At 37.2% G+C, this 16,157-nt stretch overlaps 1 protein-coding gene across 1 annotated transcript; it reads right to left on the minus strand.

The window, feature by feature from the left end:
• Positions 1 to 566: 566 nt before the first annotated feature.
• Positions 567 to 15,697, minus strand: LOC127436935 (death domain-containing protein CRADD-like). The gene is made up of 2 exons (XM_051691471.1): positions 15,169 to 15,697; positions 567 to 1,135 (listed from the first exon to the last, which is right to left on the minus strand). Exons 1-2 carry the CDS (start codon positions 15,476 to 15,478, stop codon positions 840 to 842), a joined length of 606 nt encoding a protein of 201 aa, XP_051547431.1. The 5' UTR covers positions 15,479 to 15,697; the 3' UTR covers positions 567 to 839.
• Between the last annotated feature and the right edge of the window lie 460 nt (positions 15,698 to 16,157).

Raw genomic sequence — 16,157 nt, forward strand, 5'->3', positions numbered from 1 at the left:
TTTATATTTCTAGCCTTGCTGGAAGAAACATGCACTAAAAAGTGAAAATGTGCAGTTGTTACTTATTTCTACCTGATGTGTCCCCTAATAATACTTTCATTCACTCACAAAAAATAATTTAAAGATTTACACACTTCAATTTCATAACAAAATTCCAGCAAATTGAGTAATCGTCATTCAAATAAAATTATATATACATATATAAATATATATATATATATATATATATATATATATATATATATATATATATATATATATATATATATATATATACTGTATACTTTATATATATATATGTTTTATTAATTTAATGTTACAGATTACACAATTCAATTTGATATAATCTTTTTATGAAGTTGAAATATTATATAAATATAATTATTTATAATTTATTATATAATATATTGAATTATTATTATTTGAGGGCCTTTCTCAGCAAATATTTATATATGTGATTAATTTGTTGGCATTTCATGTAATTAATTTAATTTAAAAAATGTATCGATTGACAGCCCTAGTAATCAATCTTCATTCAAAAGTAATAAAAGGAAAAAAATTGGAGGCATAATTAGGAAAATGTTTATTATAGTTTATATTTTAAAAGATACACATGAAATGTAAAAAACAGGTGGCTAATGATTAAATCCATGTAGCCATTCTACATGTATGACAGTGTTCCAGTGTTTACATATTTGATATATGGCAGTGAGTCACACAAGGACACGGTGTGATTCTCTTCCTGCAATGTCTGTTTGTCAAGTGTCTTCCAAAGCCCAACAGTGGTAGGATTTGTTGCGACCACTGAAACACTACTCAAGTGTCCCCTCCCCCAGAGCTCACGCAAACACCTGTTGAATAACAGATGGTGGGACATCTGCGGTCTTCAGGCTCTGTAGCAGCCGCTGCACAGTAGCTTCTCTTCCGTTTCTCTGCGTCCACATCACCAAGCCGGCGAGCACCTGACTCTGAACTGCGAGTTGGTGGTCAGCACAACACCGGTACAGATCTGCAGAGGAGAGGCCCAGGTCCAGCAGGACAGACCTCCATTCAGGGCCGAGACGAGCAGCCAGCTGGTTGAGATGCATCGTGGTTGGAACTGTCAGAAGGATGTGGTCAGGTACACCACACTGAACTGAAAACAGAGAGGAAGACAGAGGCTGAATTATGATGCAGAAATGCAGCAAGTTGCATGTTATGATCCATATTAGACAAGCACATCTCCCTGTGAACAACATGAAATAATTAAATAATTACAGCACAAAACAGAAGACCAAATATTGGAAGGAAAATAGGGTTGGAAACTTTTACTATGGAAAAACATTTTTTGTTAAATAAAAATAAAATCTTACATATTTTGTAAAACTGAATAAAATGCTATCTGATTATGTATGCACAGAGTTCATTTTAGTGATGATAATAGTGCCAAGCAATACAATTTTGCTGTATTTGATGTGGCTCCAAAGAACTAAAAACAGGTGGTGGCTAAAATCGTTTTGACGATTGCTATCGAAAGGCAACAGCTGTTATGTGCCAAAGAGTTATATGGGAGAGAGAGTGGAGTCACCACTGGTGGGAGAATATAGTGCTCACAACATTTACTGAACATGACTGGGTGTCCAGCATAAGACAGGATGCAACAGTGAATGTTTGATTTAGCATTTTATTCATTTGACAGGTGCTTTTATCCAAAGCGACTTACAAAAGAAGAATACATCAAAAGCGATTCATCTTAAGGAGACAGTGGTACGAAAAGTGCTGCATTACAAAGTTTCACTAGCATCAGAATAGTAGTATCCAAGACAGATTAGAGTATATATATAATTTTTTAATTATTATTATTTTGTTTATGAGTGAATGGTTAAGTGTTCATGGAAAAGATGTTTTTAACCGTTTTTTGATGACAGAGTGAGTCTGCTTCACAGATGGAGTTGGGAAGGTCATTCCACCAACGTGGTACAGTGAAACCAAAAGTCAAGTGTTTTAGTGCCTCTTGGTACAACAAGGCGGCGCTCATTAGCCGACCGCAGTCTTCTGGTGGGAATGTAGCTCTGCAGAAATTATTTTAGGTATGCTGGAGCAGACCCAGTGACTGTTCTGTATGCCAGCATCAGAGCCTTGAATTTGAAACATGCATCAACCGGCAGCCAGTGAAGAAAGACAAGGAGTGGTGTAACATGCGCTCTCTTTGGTTCATTAAAGAACAGACGTGCCGCTGCATTTTGGATCATTTGCAGGGGCCTAATTGCGCATGCAGGGAGGCTGCAATGAGACCGTTACAGTAGTCCAGTCTAATTATGACAAGTGACTGAACAAGAAGTTGTGTGGCATGTTGAGAGAGGAAGGGTCTTATTTTACTGATACTGTAGAGTGTAAATCTACAATTTTTTTTTTATTTAACTCTTGAGATTTAAAATCTCTTTTATAAGAGGGTCCTGGCCGCACATTTAGTTAAAACAAAAAACATTTAAACATAAAACAAATACATTAATTACATATACAAAATGTACACATATCACTTAAAACAATTGTTGACTGTGTCAAAGACTGCAGAAAGGTCCAGTAGAATCAGGACGGATTCCATTTGCGTTGGTTTGCGCATTTGCTTAATGAAAAGGTACATTAATCTCTGGTGGACCATAAGTAGATCCGTTTGGGAGGAGTAAATTTTACATATGTGGCCTAAACAACGAAAGCATTAACACCTGGTAGAGTTGCGTCTTGGAAATGTCCCAAACCCTTGCTGGAGTGACCAGATTTCTATCCATCACAAATGCGTCTTGGAGGGTGTTTACACTTGGTCTATTCATTAAAGGCTATTCGATCAGGAAAAATGCATAAAGTGTAAATACCCCCTTAAACGCTCTAAAACTAACAAAAATAAATAAATAAATAATAATAATAAAATAATACAATTTAATTATAATTAAATAAATATTTTAAATAATATATACATATATATATATATATATATATATATATATATATATATATATATATATATATATATTTCTTTCTTTTTTCTTTTTTTTTTTAAAAGGATAGTTCACCCAAAAATGAAAATTCTCTCATGATTTACTCATCCTCGTGGCAACCCAGATGTGTATGACTTTCTTTCTTCTGCAGAACACAATTTAAGATTTTTAGAGAAATATCTCAGCTCTGTAAGTCCTCACAATGCAAGTGAATGGTTGCCAAAATTTTGAAGCTCCAAAATCCACATAAATGGAACATAAACGTAATCCATATGACTCCAGTGGTTAAATCCATGTATTCAGACATGATATAATAGGTGTGGGTGAGAAACAGATCAATATTTAAGTCACTTTTTGACATAAATTCTCCTCCTTGCCCAGTAGGGGGCATAAATCACCAAAAACAGAAAAAGAGCTTCTCACCCACAACTAACATACTGCTTCAGAAGATATGGATTTAACTACTGGAGTCATGTGGATTACTTTTATGTTTCCTTTATGTGATTTTTGGAGCCACAAATTTCTAGTCACCATTCACATTCACTTATGGACCTACAGAACTGAAATATTCTTCTAAAGATCTTCGTTTACGTTCAGCAGAAGAAAGAAAATCATACACATCTGGGATGGCATGCAGGTGAGTTAATTATGAGAGAATTTTCATTTTTGGCTGAACTAACCCTTTAAAGAAAAACAAAAACCAATTTTTTACTGTTTAATTTTTTTAAAACAATACACGAAAAGAATGATTTTCATGATGTTTGATTTCGTTAACCTTCTTCCATTTGTATGAAACACTGTACTAAAATTCGGCACCGATATTAAATCTACAAAGCCATGGCTTAATAAATAATGTTTTAGCAGAATTGTAAACTTGCAGTATAAATATTGAATTTGTTGAAAGAAACAGACGGGCTCTGTGAAATAATACCAATACAATAAATACACATCTAAACAATGAGACAATCAATTTTAGAATCATTAAAGAACTGCAATTGTTACTGTAAGTGGAACCAGAATGATTAATTACCTTATGACGATTCCCATCCCTAAAAGAAAGTAAACAATACAAACTGAAGACAAAAGAAACCATTTAAAAATGACTCAGTGAGGTAATGCATGTTTTATTCATATATGCAATCCTGTGTTAATGCACACAGGTTGCCACTGGAAGGCTCCAGTTGAAAGGCAATGCATGTGTAATTCTAACCTCAGTAACCTTCGTGGCTGGGGGTTGAGGGTGTGGGGAGAGAGAAAAGAGCATCTCTTATATTATATGAGCATATCAATTTGAAAAACTCCCACTGTAACTGCACTATGACCCTGAGTTTAACAGCTCATCCTGCAGAATAAAATATGATATTGATATGATAATCCTCACCAATGAAGATATATGTGAAGCCTCTGTAAGCCAATTTTGATTCACTGACGGCATTTTTGAGAGTTTTTGTAAAAGAAGAACTAGATGAATCATGAAAAATTTAGAGGTGGCGACATCAACATCCAATCTTTTCCTTTTGCCTCTGCGCAATAAAGACATGTCATTGCATTTGTCTGAAGAGAATAGAGATGTGTTTTATTTGAGCAGTTGGGATGAATGGCACAAAGGTCAGTTTGAGAGTTTGTTTGAGTGTTCCCAAATTCTTCACAACATCAAGGACGTCCATTGATTTCTGTGGTGAAGTGACAGAAGTAGCCACACTACATCACGAGAATAACAACTCTCTATCTCTAGGTCAGGACATCCACATGCCTACAGCCTATGTTTTCAGTATCTTCTAGAGTGGAATCTAACACTTCTTTAATGGGAATTTAAAGGTATAGTTCACCCAAAATGAAAATGCTGTCATTAATTACTCTCTCTCATGTTGTTCAAAAGCTAGAGCATGCTGTTATATTTTCTGTGGAATTCAAAAGAAACATTTTTTAAAAACTTTTCCAGCTCTTTTCCAGATAATGACAGTTCATAGTGACCATGATGTATCTGTCAAGCTAAAAAAAAAATTAAAAAAAAAACATAAAAGCACCATAAGAGTAGTCCATACTACTCATGTGCTATTTTTCAAGACTTCAAGTTATACAATATCTTTATGAGAGGAACAGACAGAAATTCACAGATTTTCAGATTATCTATAAGTATGGACAAGAGATATGTAAAATGTCCTATGAAAGTTTGGAATGACATAAGGGGGATTAAGTGATGACAGAATTTGAATTATTGGATGAGCTATTATCTTAAGCATCTTCTTCTATAAATAAACATCTAGTTTTTGTTGGCATCTGAGAACAATCCAAGGATCCTTCAACACTCAATGTAACTTTTTTTAATTAAATTTTTTTGCGCATTCAGACCGAACACATTCTTGTGCTTAAAAAAACTAAACGTAGTGTGGAATAAAATGCACGTGTCTCGAGATGCAGATTTCAAGTTCTAAAACACTGAGCTACTGTGCAAAATGCCAGGGGGAAAAAAACAGATGTCAGTCAAAGACACCCCCATCTAGCATGTTTACAGCAATTAAAAAACAGCGCAGACTGATGCAAACAACCCATGAAAAATCGTACATATTTCACGAGTTGGCTGTTTCGTATGATTCCCTACGAGTTCATTTGTATAAATTTGTACGATTTCATCACGTGCAAATGCCCAAATGTCTATTGCGGAACTAAGCGTGAGTTTAGTGCACGAGGCATTAAGGAAATGCTTATTAATATTATGCCCTTACCCAAACCCCTTATTTAAACCTTACTGATCAGTAGAGTGTGTAAACATGATACGAAGCTGTTATGTGTGATAGAAGCAAGTAATTGTTGCATATTAGATGGAAACGATGTCCAGCGACGTCATTAGCAGTAGTGCAGTCGTACGATATCATACGAATTAGCCAAATTTAGAAAAGTCGTATGAATCCTTACGATTTCGCTGTGAGAGCGTGTAGGATGCAAAAGAATGTTTGGAGCGAACATCCCCTTTAAAGGAGGAGGAAGAATTGCAACAAAATTCTTACACTGTTACAAACACTGTAATGTCAAAGCGTAGTAATTCTCTGCCGTGGATTTGGACACTTTCCGGTAGTTTATCACAGCTCTGGGGCTTCTAGATCTCATAGAACAAAGGAGATTAGAGTGTTAAGGTGCCTCAACTATCAGCCATGAACACTACAAAGAGGAAATCACAAAGCTAACGATGGTTTAGCAAACAGGGGGCGAGCTGGTAAAGATCCAGCAGAGCCATAACATGTCTGTGGCAATACTTTATCTGATTAACATGGGAGTGTAGGTACAAAGAGGAAAAGAAAATGAGGAAAAAGTTTGAGTGCTCGACATAAGTACTGTGAAGAATTTGGAAGTAAACTTGGAAATAGCTGGATGAAAGGCATCAGGGAATTGTACACCAAAAAAAATAAAATAACACTAATTTTTCTGTAATGGACAATTCATGTACATCAGAAAAACATGGTAGTTCAAGCACAATGCTCACTGTTATTTTAGTCAAGCTCATATTGAGCGTGCTTCACATGATCTCATTATCATGTTTATAATATGATATTGCATGTTGATGTTGAAGCATGTCTTGAGCATGCATTTTAGACTGGATGGTTATTTTCTTTTAAAGTGCCTATTTTTCAGTGCCTGAAGTCATCAAGGCACTGAATCATGAGACTTGCAGAGACAGAGTCTTTATAAACAATCGAGCAGAGGAAATCTTTTGAGCAACAGAGCAATGAAGCCCAGAAGTCTTCAGAAATTAAAAGTGCACTAAGTAATGTTTTTTTCACTGGTTGATCCAACAGTAGCCTTGGCAGCAACATGCAAAAAGTTTTTGGTTAATGAATTCCATTGTAGAATTTCCCTAATCATAGACATATTTATCACCCATTTTTATCACTGGTCATTTTAAACATATATGTCAAAAACACTCCTCAACTTGTTTGATGTGGAAAACGTACTTAGTGCACCTTTTAACAATTATATTAACTACATTTATGTTCCTCAAGCACAAGACTGCCTCCATCACACACTATGCATCATACAAAAGTGCAAAACATAAATAAACAAACTGTAAAAATGAATTCCAGCTCATTCAGTCATTAAAATAACACAAAATAGGTGATGTAACTCTTAAATGAAACAAACAAAATGTTATGTCACCATGGCTATTTGTAAGTGTAGGATAATGTCACGAGCAAAGTTAAGTAGACAAAGCTTAAAAAAGAGCAAAGACAACAGTAAAGTACTTAGGATTATTTGTTTTGAAAGAAAGAAAGAAAGAAAGAAAGAAAGAAAGAAAGAAAGAATCAAACAAAGTGGGTGCTCTGCAAAAAACATTCCCCAGGTTTCGACGAAATGCTTCACTTTTCTGAGAATTGTTTCTTTTTTATAGGATTGAGCATTCCAGCCTCAATTTCCATGTGTACATGTGGACGCTTAACTCCAGGCTGTTGGATCGAATAGAATGCAGACTTTAAAGAACGTAAAGAATGCAGATCCCTACCTTAGGCTGAAGTGACAGTATGGAGAAATGTGTAGCTTGAACAATGATGTAGTATATTTAGCCAATCCATCACTGTCTTGTTTTAAAAACTGTGTGTGTAAAAATGTCTGCTTAGCAGCTGCAAGTGCTTGCAAATATAATCAAACATCATTGTGAGAGGATGTTGTAAATGTAAAAGTTAAGCAAGTATAAATATGTGCTCATTTGAATTTTCTAAAACAGGCCTCTCTCTCTCTCTCTAGGAAAAGCAAATTCATTAATTTTGGGGAGGGTGATACTGAACCGCCCACACAAGGCCTCTAGAGAACAGCAAGCTGTGCCGTATCTCCGGAAAATTCCACGAAATCTCACAATAAACCCTGCTTCTAAACGAGCATGACGTCACTCAGCAAAGCTCGTTTATCTTTGTTCAAATATTATTAGACACAGCCTAATCAATTCATTGAGTTCATTCTGGAGAATCAACAATCAGGAATCCATGAAAGATATAATCATCAACATCCTAACATAAACCTGCAAGATATGAAGAACACATTCCTAAACTGTTTATGGTACAGAAGTAAATAAAAATGTCCTTAAAATGTTTTGATAGTTTCATGATTTCGGCACATTGTGTTCGTCTTAATCCTGGTTGCAAGCACTCATAAAATTCCCTGAAAAAAAAAAAAAAAAAAAAAAAAAAATCCATCCTTTTCAAAAGGGATACTGAACTGAACTGACAATTTAATTATTCAGAAAGATTGGATTTTTTTCAAAAGTATAGCTACAAGATATAAACAATATGCATGTTTACATTACATTACTGTTACCTTTTCTGTGTAAATTTTACAACTTTGTTGACACTGACAACATAACGCAGCAAACCCCGTAACCTCGTAGCGAGATTTAAACAGCTTTATAGCTCAAATCACACACAAGATTTAACAGAACAATTCATGTAAATGCTTTCATAAAATTATAAGCTTCACACTTCTGCCTTTAAACACTTCAAACATTGGCCCCATTCACCTCCATTGTAAGTGCCTCACTGTAACCTCTTTTTTAAGAAAAGGAGGCACAAGGCAAAATTATTCTTTGTGGTAATCAGCATTATTCCACAAATGCTAAAAATGTTATTAAACCTGGAATATTCCTTTAAATGAAGGCAGTGGCAAGAAGTATAGGCACAACATTTCTTTTCATCCCGAGAGAGATCTGCGAAGTTGCCCAAAATGTTCAACAGAGGGGCATTGATTGATTAACACAAACAAAAATTGAAGACACGGAACTGAAGAAAACTTGAACCAAAGATAATTAACCCATTTTGAAATGGATGCAGAAGAAACAGTGATGATGCCGCTTTGGACACACAAACAGTGAGATAAACCGCTCTAGGTTTGAAACTTGTTCTAAACATTAAACATCTGATATTGCTTTGTTTTTACCTCCAAATCATCTCCACCCGACATTAACGAGAGCATTATCTCTGTACAACAACACACAATCTGTCCCTCGTGATCTTTACACTTTCAGCAATGCCTCTTGCAATCCCCCCTTGTGGCCCAATGGGTCCCTGGACCCAATTTTGAAAAGCCATGATTTTAAGGATTCAACCCCACATTTAAATTTGGTTGTCACTCCCAATACTTTGCAGTGTGTACACTATGTGGCCCAACAGATGCAGAGCACCTATGAGTTAGTTGAATTGCACATGGCCAGCTGGAACAGCCTAAAACTACAGCCAGGGCCTGCTACAAGCTTCCACATTCTGACAGGAAGACCTCTGCTCAAGCCAATGTTCCTGGAAATCAGACTTGTATTAAAGACGGGTGGGAATGAATGTGATGTTTCAACAAAAACAAATGAACAGCTCTGTGCTGGCTTCTTTCAAAAGAAAATTATTAAAAGCGTCTTCCATTCGTCTGACTGTGGGGGAGCTGGGAGGTGGGAAGGGGGCAAATTGCACTGACATGAGGGGAGAAGCTTACAGAAGATACAGACCCGCTCTTTTTTCATTGTTGTACTTTAACAAATTAAGTCTTGCAGGGATGCAGCCAAACAGTATAATCAGAACTTGATTTTCAGAAGCATTTCTTTACCGTTATCAGGACATTTCTTTTCCTAACCACATAAAACACACAGCGTGTCATCTATTTATGTCAAATACTTCATTAAAATAAATTCTCAATCTGAACAAGTGTGGCTGTTACTACATAATCTAATCAACAGCAAATACACAAATATAACACAATAAACTATGCTAAAATAGAGTTTCAATAATTGGTCGATCCAGGATTCTTGCAGCTCTCTATTGTTTACCGCCAGAGAGGATTTTAATATAAGCCTTGTACTTGTTTTCATCAAATTCAGTGTTTTCAGAGCCAATTTCAACAACACATGCCTCTGAAACAGCGAATACAGATTTCTGACAGCTACAAGTCAACATGATCCTGCTCTGAACAACATGATGTGCCCTGAAATCAAACCCAAAGTGCCAAATTACTGATAAGCACCATCTCCCATCAGACATTTTTGCATCATTTCAACTGTGATCACCTTTCCCTCTAGTGCTCCCGAGACGTGGGTTCTGGTTCTGTGGGAACCAAGAAAATAATCACGTTCAGATTAACATTGGTGAGTCCAATGTGAGTGCAATGAGGAGGTTGCATTTTTTCTCTAAAATGACATTTTTACTCGACTGACGGTTAGGTTTAGTGTTGGGGTTTGGATCAAGGAGTACAGTTAATAAAATATGCACTCCTGTTGACCATATTGTTTCATTTACAAGTAAAATTACAACTCGCTTTTGGCACCACTCTGTGGACATTTCACTCAGAAACTGAAGCACACACGTGCCCATACATTTAACAACACTTCCAGTTTCAGCCACTGGGGGCAGTGTTTCAAATTTCGGTGAGCACAGACCGATGTCTGCAACACAATTTTCGACCTACTGTTGCCGAATTCACAGTATGATCCATCAGTCAACAGAGTGGCACTACACCATTTACTAAACCCATCACTAGATAAACCTAAAAGAATATAACAAACAACAGAGGAATTCACTATGGAGGCATTTTGCCTGCATATTTTAAATATCTGGGTGCTTAAAGCCTTGGTTCATTTCTATCCCTTGTTCAAAGCCATATGTTGACAGATGAAATAGTGTTCTTCTGTTCTAGTTCTTAAGCTCTTTTTATAGTCTTTGTGGGTGATATGGGCTTAAACTCTAAAAGCAAACACATACAGAACAGTGCCAAAGCTCAAAGATAAACCCTGCAGCTGCTGTGTATTACAGGAGGCGACTATTAACGTATAGATGATTGACCTGAAGATAGAAGACAACACAAATAAAGCTGTGCAAATAACTGATCCTAAAATGTTGGTCTGAGGATGTGGTAGCAACAGATGTCTGGTGGACACATGTTACTGATCAGGTAATGAATTTAAATATGGGGTCCTCAAGTTTGTGTGGAATTGGTTCTTTCTTTAGGTGAAACTGGCAACTCAACAGAGCAGATATTGTCAGAGACAATTCCAAAGTCATCAAATTATAAAATTAAAAAAATGAATATGGGAATTAACTATGTTGTGACCAAAAATGTCAAACAAATCAAAACTATCTTAGATTTTGGCTTATTCAAAGTAGCCATCCTTTGCCTATATCAACATGACCAACAATGACAGGGCGTTCTGAACAGGCTAACTTGTTCTATAATGTCGGTCAGTTAAATTTACTTCGAATTTGCAAGAGTACATTTCATCTTGTAAACAGCTTAAAATTCAAAACCTGTGGCATCGGGTATGCTCATTCTCAGAACAAGTATGTTTGTCTTAAATTAAGGAAAAATTTGCATATCTTTCCTTCAAGCCAGCATAAATAAACATGCAAATAAACATGACCTGCAGGTGAGCCACAAATGGACTTGACAAATGATGAAATCGGGTCCCCACTTGACAGATCATGAGTCAGTAAAGTAGGAAACAAGACTTCTATCAGCACAAATGGGCTTGTTAAAAATTCTTCTTTGTTAAACACAAGCACAACATGTGTCTTTATTAATGTGCACGTGACACTGCTGATTCAGGGCCTGTCACAATGACGGAGAATAAAAGAAAGTTGGAAAACATGTTCCCATGCCAACCGAATGACATTAATATGCTGCCAAGATTAAAATTCATAGGAACATGAATATTAATAATTTGAGCAGTGGACAAAAATAAAACTGGAAATGGACGAACAAAGCACCATGATCTTTTCTGTCTCTAAAAGGGCCCATACAAACCTGCTAAAGACAGCTTCAAATTAAGGCAAGTACAGTAAAATTCTTTCATCATTTACTAACCCTCATATTGCCCCAAACCTGTAAGGCTCCCTTTCTTCCATGGAACACAAAATGAGACATTAGGCAGAGTGTTAGAGACTGACAGCCTCAGTAACCATTCACTTTCATTGTATGGAAAAATGGTGACTGTGGCTAACTTTCTGCCTAACGTCTCCTTTTGTGCTCCACAGAAGTTTGGAATGGGTTTGGAACAATATGAGGGTGAGTAAATGATGATAGAATTTTCATTTTGGGTGAACTATCACTTTAAGTGTGAAGAATGTTTGCTCAGAGTAGAGCTTGTCCTCGACTTCCTAGAAATTTGCACGCACACGTTTTTTCCCCACTGCTTTTATGCATTCTCTCCTTCTCGCTCTCCCTAACCCCACCCCATCCCCCAAATTTATTACTATCTGAACCACAGTAAGTCAATAAAATCTCCAGCTCAGTAACTGGAGACGGGAGGGAGAGGGAGAGCAGCCAACAAACGTCTTTGATTATATTTTTCCTAGAAAGGAGGATGCTCAGCGAGAGTGCTGAGCCTCAGCACTATTGCCAGGAATTAATGCAGCTTTCATGGAAAGCCAGGGCAGTGCACCAAGCTGGCCTGGGCTTGAGAGACTCAAAACACAACTTCAGCTCCTTTTTTACCTCTCTCTCCCTCTGTTTTTCTTTTTATGTCTTGTTTTTCTAGAAGGGAAGGGGTTTGGTTTGTCTGAAAGTTTTCTGTGGTTTGGTGGACCGTACGGCATGCACATGCTAACAAGGGGATCCGCAGAGTGTGAAGGTGGTGGGGGGGGAGTCGTTAGTGGGTGTTCTACTCTCAAATAGGAAAAAACACAAAGCGCATAAAAAAGCCTTTTTTCAGCAAAACAGCTGCTGCAGTATTGGCCAAAAAGTAAATATATATTCTGCGTGTGCAGGATTCTTTTGTTTTCTTCCATGAAAGGCAGCATCAAAACATCTGTGCGTGCTGCTGAAACTCTAACGGTGTGCAATCGTGTAAACAATGAATTCATAGACACTATACAGCCTATGTAAATGCATTGGTTTTCAAGTCTAAAGCAAGAAATGTGGTATATGCTCTAAGTGCACTTGTTTTAAATTCTCAACTAGAATTACTGAAATTGGTAACAGAAGTCTTATGGGGCTTTTCCACTGCACGGTACAGCTCAACTCGACTCTGCTCGCTTTTTGGGGGTTTTCCACTGTGGATAGTACCTGGTACCTGATACTTTTTTAGTACCACCTCGGTCGAGGTTCCAAGCGAGCCGAGCCGATACTAAATGTGACATCAAAATCCTGCAGTTCACTGATTGGTCAGAGAGAATCGTCACTACCAGCATCACTGTATTTGCGACACGGGACATCAACCCGCTAGTTTTAAAGTTAGCAACAGTGACAGCAATATCATTTGTTCACGTGACTTTCGAATTGTACAAAGAAATGGCTGTGCGCAAAACCACGCCGTGGTCAATAAACGAGGTGCAGACGTTCCTCTCGTTAGCAGCGAACGAAACGACGCGAAACGAAAAATCTTTCAAGAAGTGTCTCAGCTGTTGGCCACACACGGCTACCACCGGACCTACCAACAGTGTAGGGAAAAGTAAAAAAAAAAAACGTAAAAGTGACTACAGAACCATCAAGGACCACAACAGCCGGAGTGGTTCAAACAGAAGAAAGTGGAAGTGGTTCGACCAAATGGACGCTATCTATGGCAATAGACCGGCGAGCAATGGGAGGGAGAGTGCCCTGGACTCGGCATTGTTGGAGTCCACGGTGGAGGATGGTACGTTTTGTTACGTTAACTTTATATTCTGCTTGAAAGCTTCACTTTATTTAGTTAACCAGCTACTGGAAAGCTTGCTCCTAAAACAACCAGGCCAATTTAACTGTTACACTTGTGTAAAATCACCATGCAACAGCTGCTTTATGCAGCACAATGAGCTAGTTGCTAACAGCTAGCGGTCGTGTTATTGTTTATGGTCAGTAATATTTGTGTCGTGTTTAAGATGATGTCACGGCAGTAGAGGCGCCGCAACTATGACTATCAGCCTATAATCCCACCCATGTTGAGGTGGCACCAAACTGCAGTGGAAAAGCAAGCTCAGAAAAGTAAAGTGAGCAGAATCGAGTTGAGACGAACTGTAACGTGCAGTGGAAAAGTGCCAATAGTGTGCAAGATTGGAAGAAAGGGCAATTAAACCACTTGTTATTTAACCCCTTTGGTCAGATATAATGGCTTGACCTCCAGAAATTATAGTCATGCTTTCATAATAACATGTGAATTAAAAGATGAATGGTTTCATTATTAGACGGCAGGTGTTATCAGGTGAAATACTGAGAAAATTTGGGGAAACAGGAACAGAATAGATATCTGATTCATTAATGCTTTATGTAATGCAACTGACCAGAAAATGTATGGAAGCACACACACATAAAAATTAACACAATTACACAGGTCTTACCTTGGGTCTCTAATGACCCTAAACACTTTTTGTACTAGAGCCATTTTAATGTATATATAGATTATTATACATGTCTGTGGAACATAGTTTGTACAGTATAAAAATCATTATGTCTATAATAAGGATAGCTGCACTAACATGTGTGTGTATGTGTGTGTGTGTGTGTGTGTGTGTGTGTTTGGGTGGTTTACGAGGACATTTTTTTAGGTTACAAACTGGTAATTACTAGGGTATTATGCTATAAATGTGGTTTATGAGGACATTTCTAGTGTCCCCATAATTCAAATCACTTAAAAAACATACTAAACAATGTTATTTTGAAAATATAAAAATGCAGAAAGTTTTTTGTGAGGGTTAGGGTTAGGGGATAGGATCTATAGTTCGTACAGTATAAAAATCATTATGTGTATGGAGAGTCCTCATAAGGGTAGCCGCACCAACGTGTGTGTGTGTGTGTGTGTGTGTGTGTGTGGGGGGGCGGGTTTGGGTGATTTACAAGGACATTTGTTTAGGTTACGAACTGGTAATTACAATGGTATTATGCTATAAATGTGGTTTATGAGGACATTTCTAGTGTCCCCATAATTCAAATCATTTAAAAAACATACTAAACAATGTTTTTTTGAAAATGTAAAAATGCAGAAAGTTTTTTGTGAGGGTTAGGTTTAGGGGTAGGGTTAGGGTTGGGGGATAGGATCTATAGTTTGTACAGTATACAAATCATTATGTCTATGGAGAGTCCTCATAATGATAGCTGCACCAACATGTGTGTGTATGTGTGTGTGATTTATTTATGTACAGTTTAATCATTATTTATTATATTTATTCATCGTTTGTTTAATTAAGGACGTCTCTGGGGGTCTCTTTAGTTCACATCTGGGAACAAGTTTGTCTCCAAACGCACGCAACACACACAAGAGACTCACCAGTGAAGGGCGGAGGAGACTCGCTGTCTTCCGCACACAGTCGCTGCAGTAAAGTGTCTTTGATCCAGGGAAACTCTTTCTCTAATGATTGTATAAAGTGATGGAACGCGTGCGGGCCGCGCGTGGGCAGAATATCCAGCAGCTTCAACACTTTTTTTCTGTTAGATGACTCAGTGTGAATATCCTCTAAATGACTCTCGGTTAAAATCTCCTCCTGGTATAAATACTGAATGATCATGTCGTCCACTAAAAGCTCATCGGCCAACTGGAGCCGCTGAGATCGGAGCAGTTGTCTGTGCTTCGGGTCCATATTTGAACCCGATGACCGAGTTAAAAGTGCTGAAATCTGTTGAGTGTTGACCAAAACAACAGACTGCCCAATGAAGTTACTACAACCACCGGAAAACACATGAACGAATTCATCATTCGCCTATCAATAATCGTAGCTAAATCCACAAAAATTAGTGAATATATAAATATTTGTTACAGTCTGTTACAGACTGTTCCGCGTCATGTCGCGTTTATTTCTACCGGCTGGAAACGAAGCGCAAGAGGAACGATTATTTTGGCATCATGTCGTTCCCCCAGGTATCTGCCACTGTTCAGGCGGCATTCAAATACAGTAGAAACATGCAATTTCATTATTGTTTGTGAATTACTCCCTGCTTTAGTTTAATAAATCGCTTGTAGCCGAGCTCAGTCCGCTTATTCATGTAACTCAAAATCACCCAGTCACTCGAATTGGCTTTTGATTGATTGATTGATCTAGCAATTTTTTTTTAAATGTTAAGCATTTTAACAGCTGTGCAGGTCTTCTAATCTAACTACAATAAATTATAATATTGTGTCATATGAACAAACAAAAAAATGCATGATCATGAGCAACTCCACAGTTTCTACCAGAATTATTTATAATTAGGCTATTAAAATGCATATATAAAATTTAATTATTATAGTCATTACATGTGTGTCATTAAATAAATAGGTTA

The sequence above is a fragment of the Myxocyprinus asiaticus genome, chromosome 47 (genome assembly GCF_019703515.2).
Source record: "Myxocyprinus asiaticus isolate MX2 ecotype Aquarium Trade chromosome 47, UBuf_Myxa_2, whole genome shotgun sequence".
Classification (NCBI taxonomy): Eukaryota; Metazoa; Chordata; class Actinopteri; order Cypriniformes; family Catostomidae; genus Myxocyprinus; species Myxocyprinus asiaticus.

Excerpts from the sequence above, each read along its gene's own strand:
- LOC127436935 (XM_051691471.1), bottom strand. The coding sequence starts at position 15,478 with ATGGACCCGAAGCACAGACAACTGCTCCGATCTCAGCGGCTCCAGTTG. Across the intron at positions 1,136-15,168 it reads GTCTCCTCCGCCCTTCACTG|TTCAGTGTGGTGTACCTGAC; the intron begins GTGAGTCTCTTG and ends CTCTGTTTTCAG.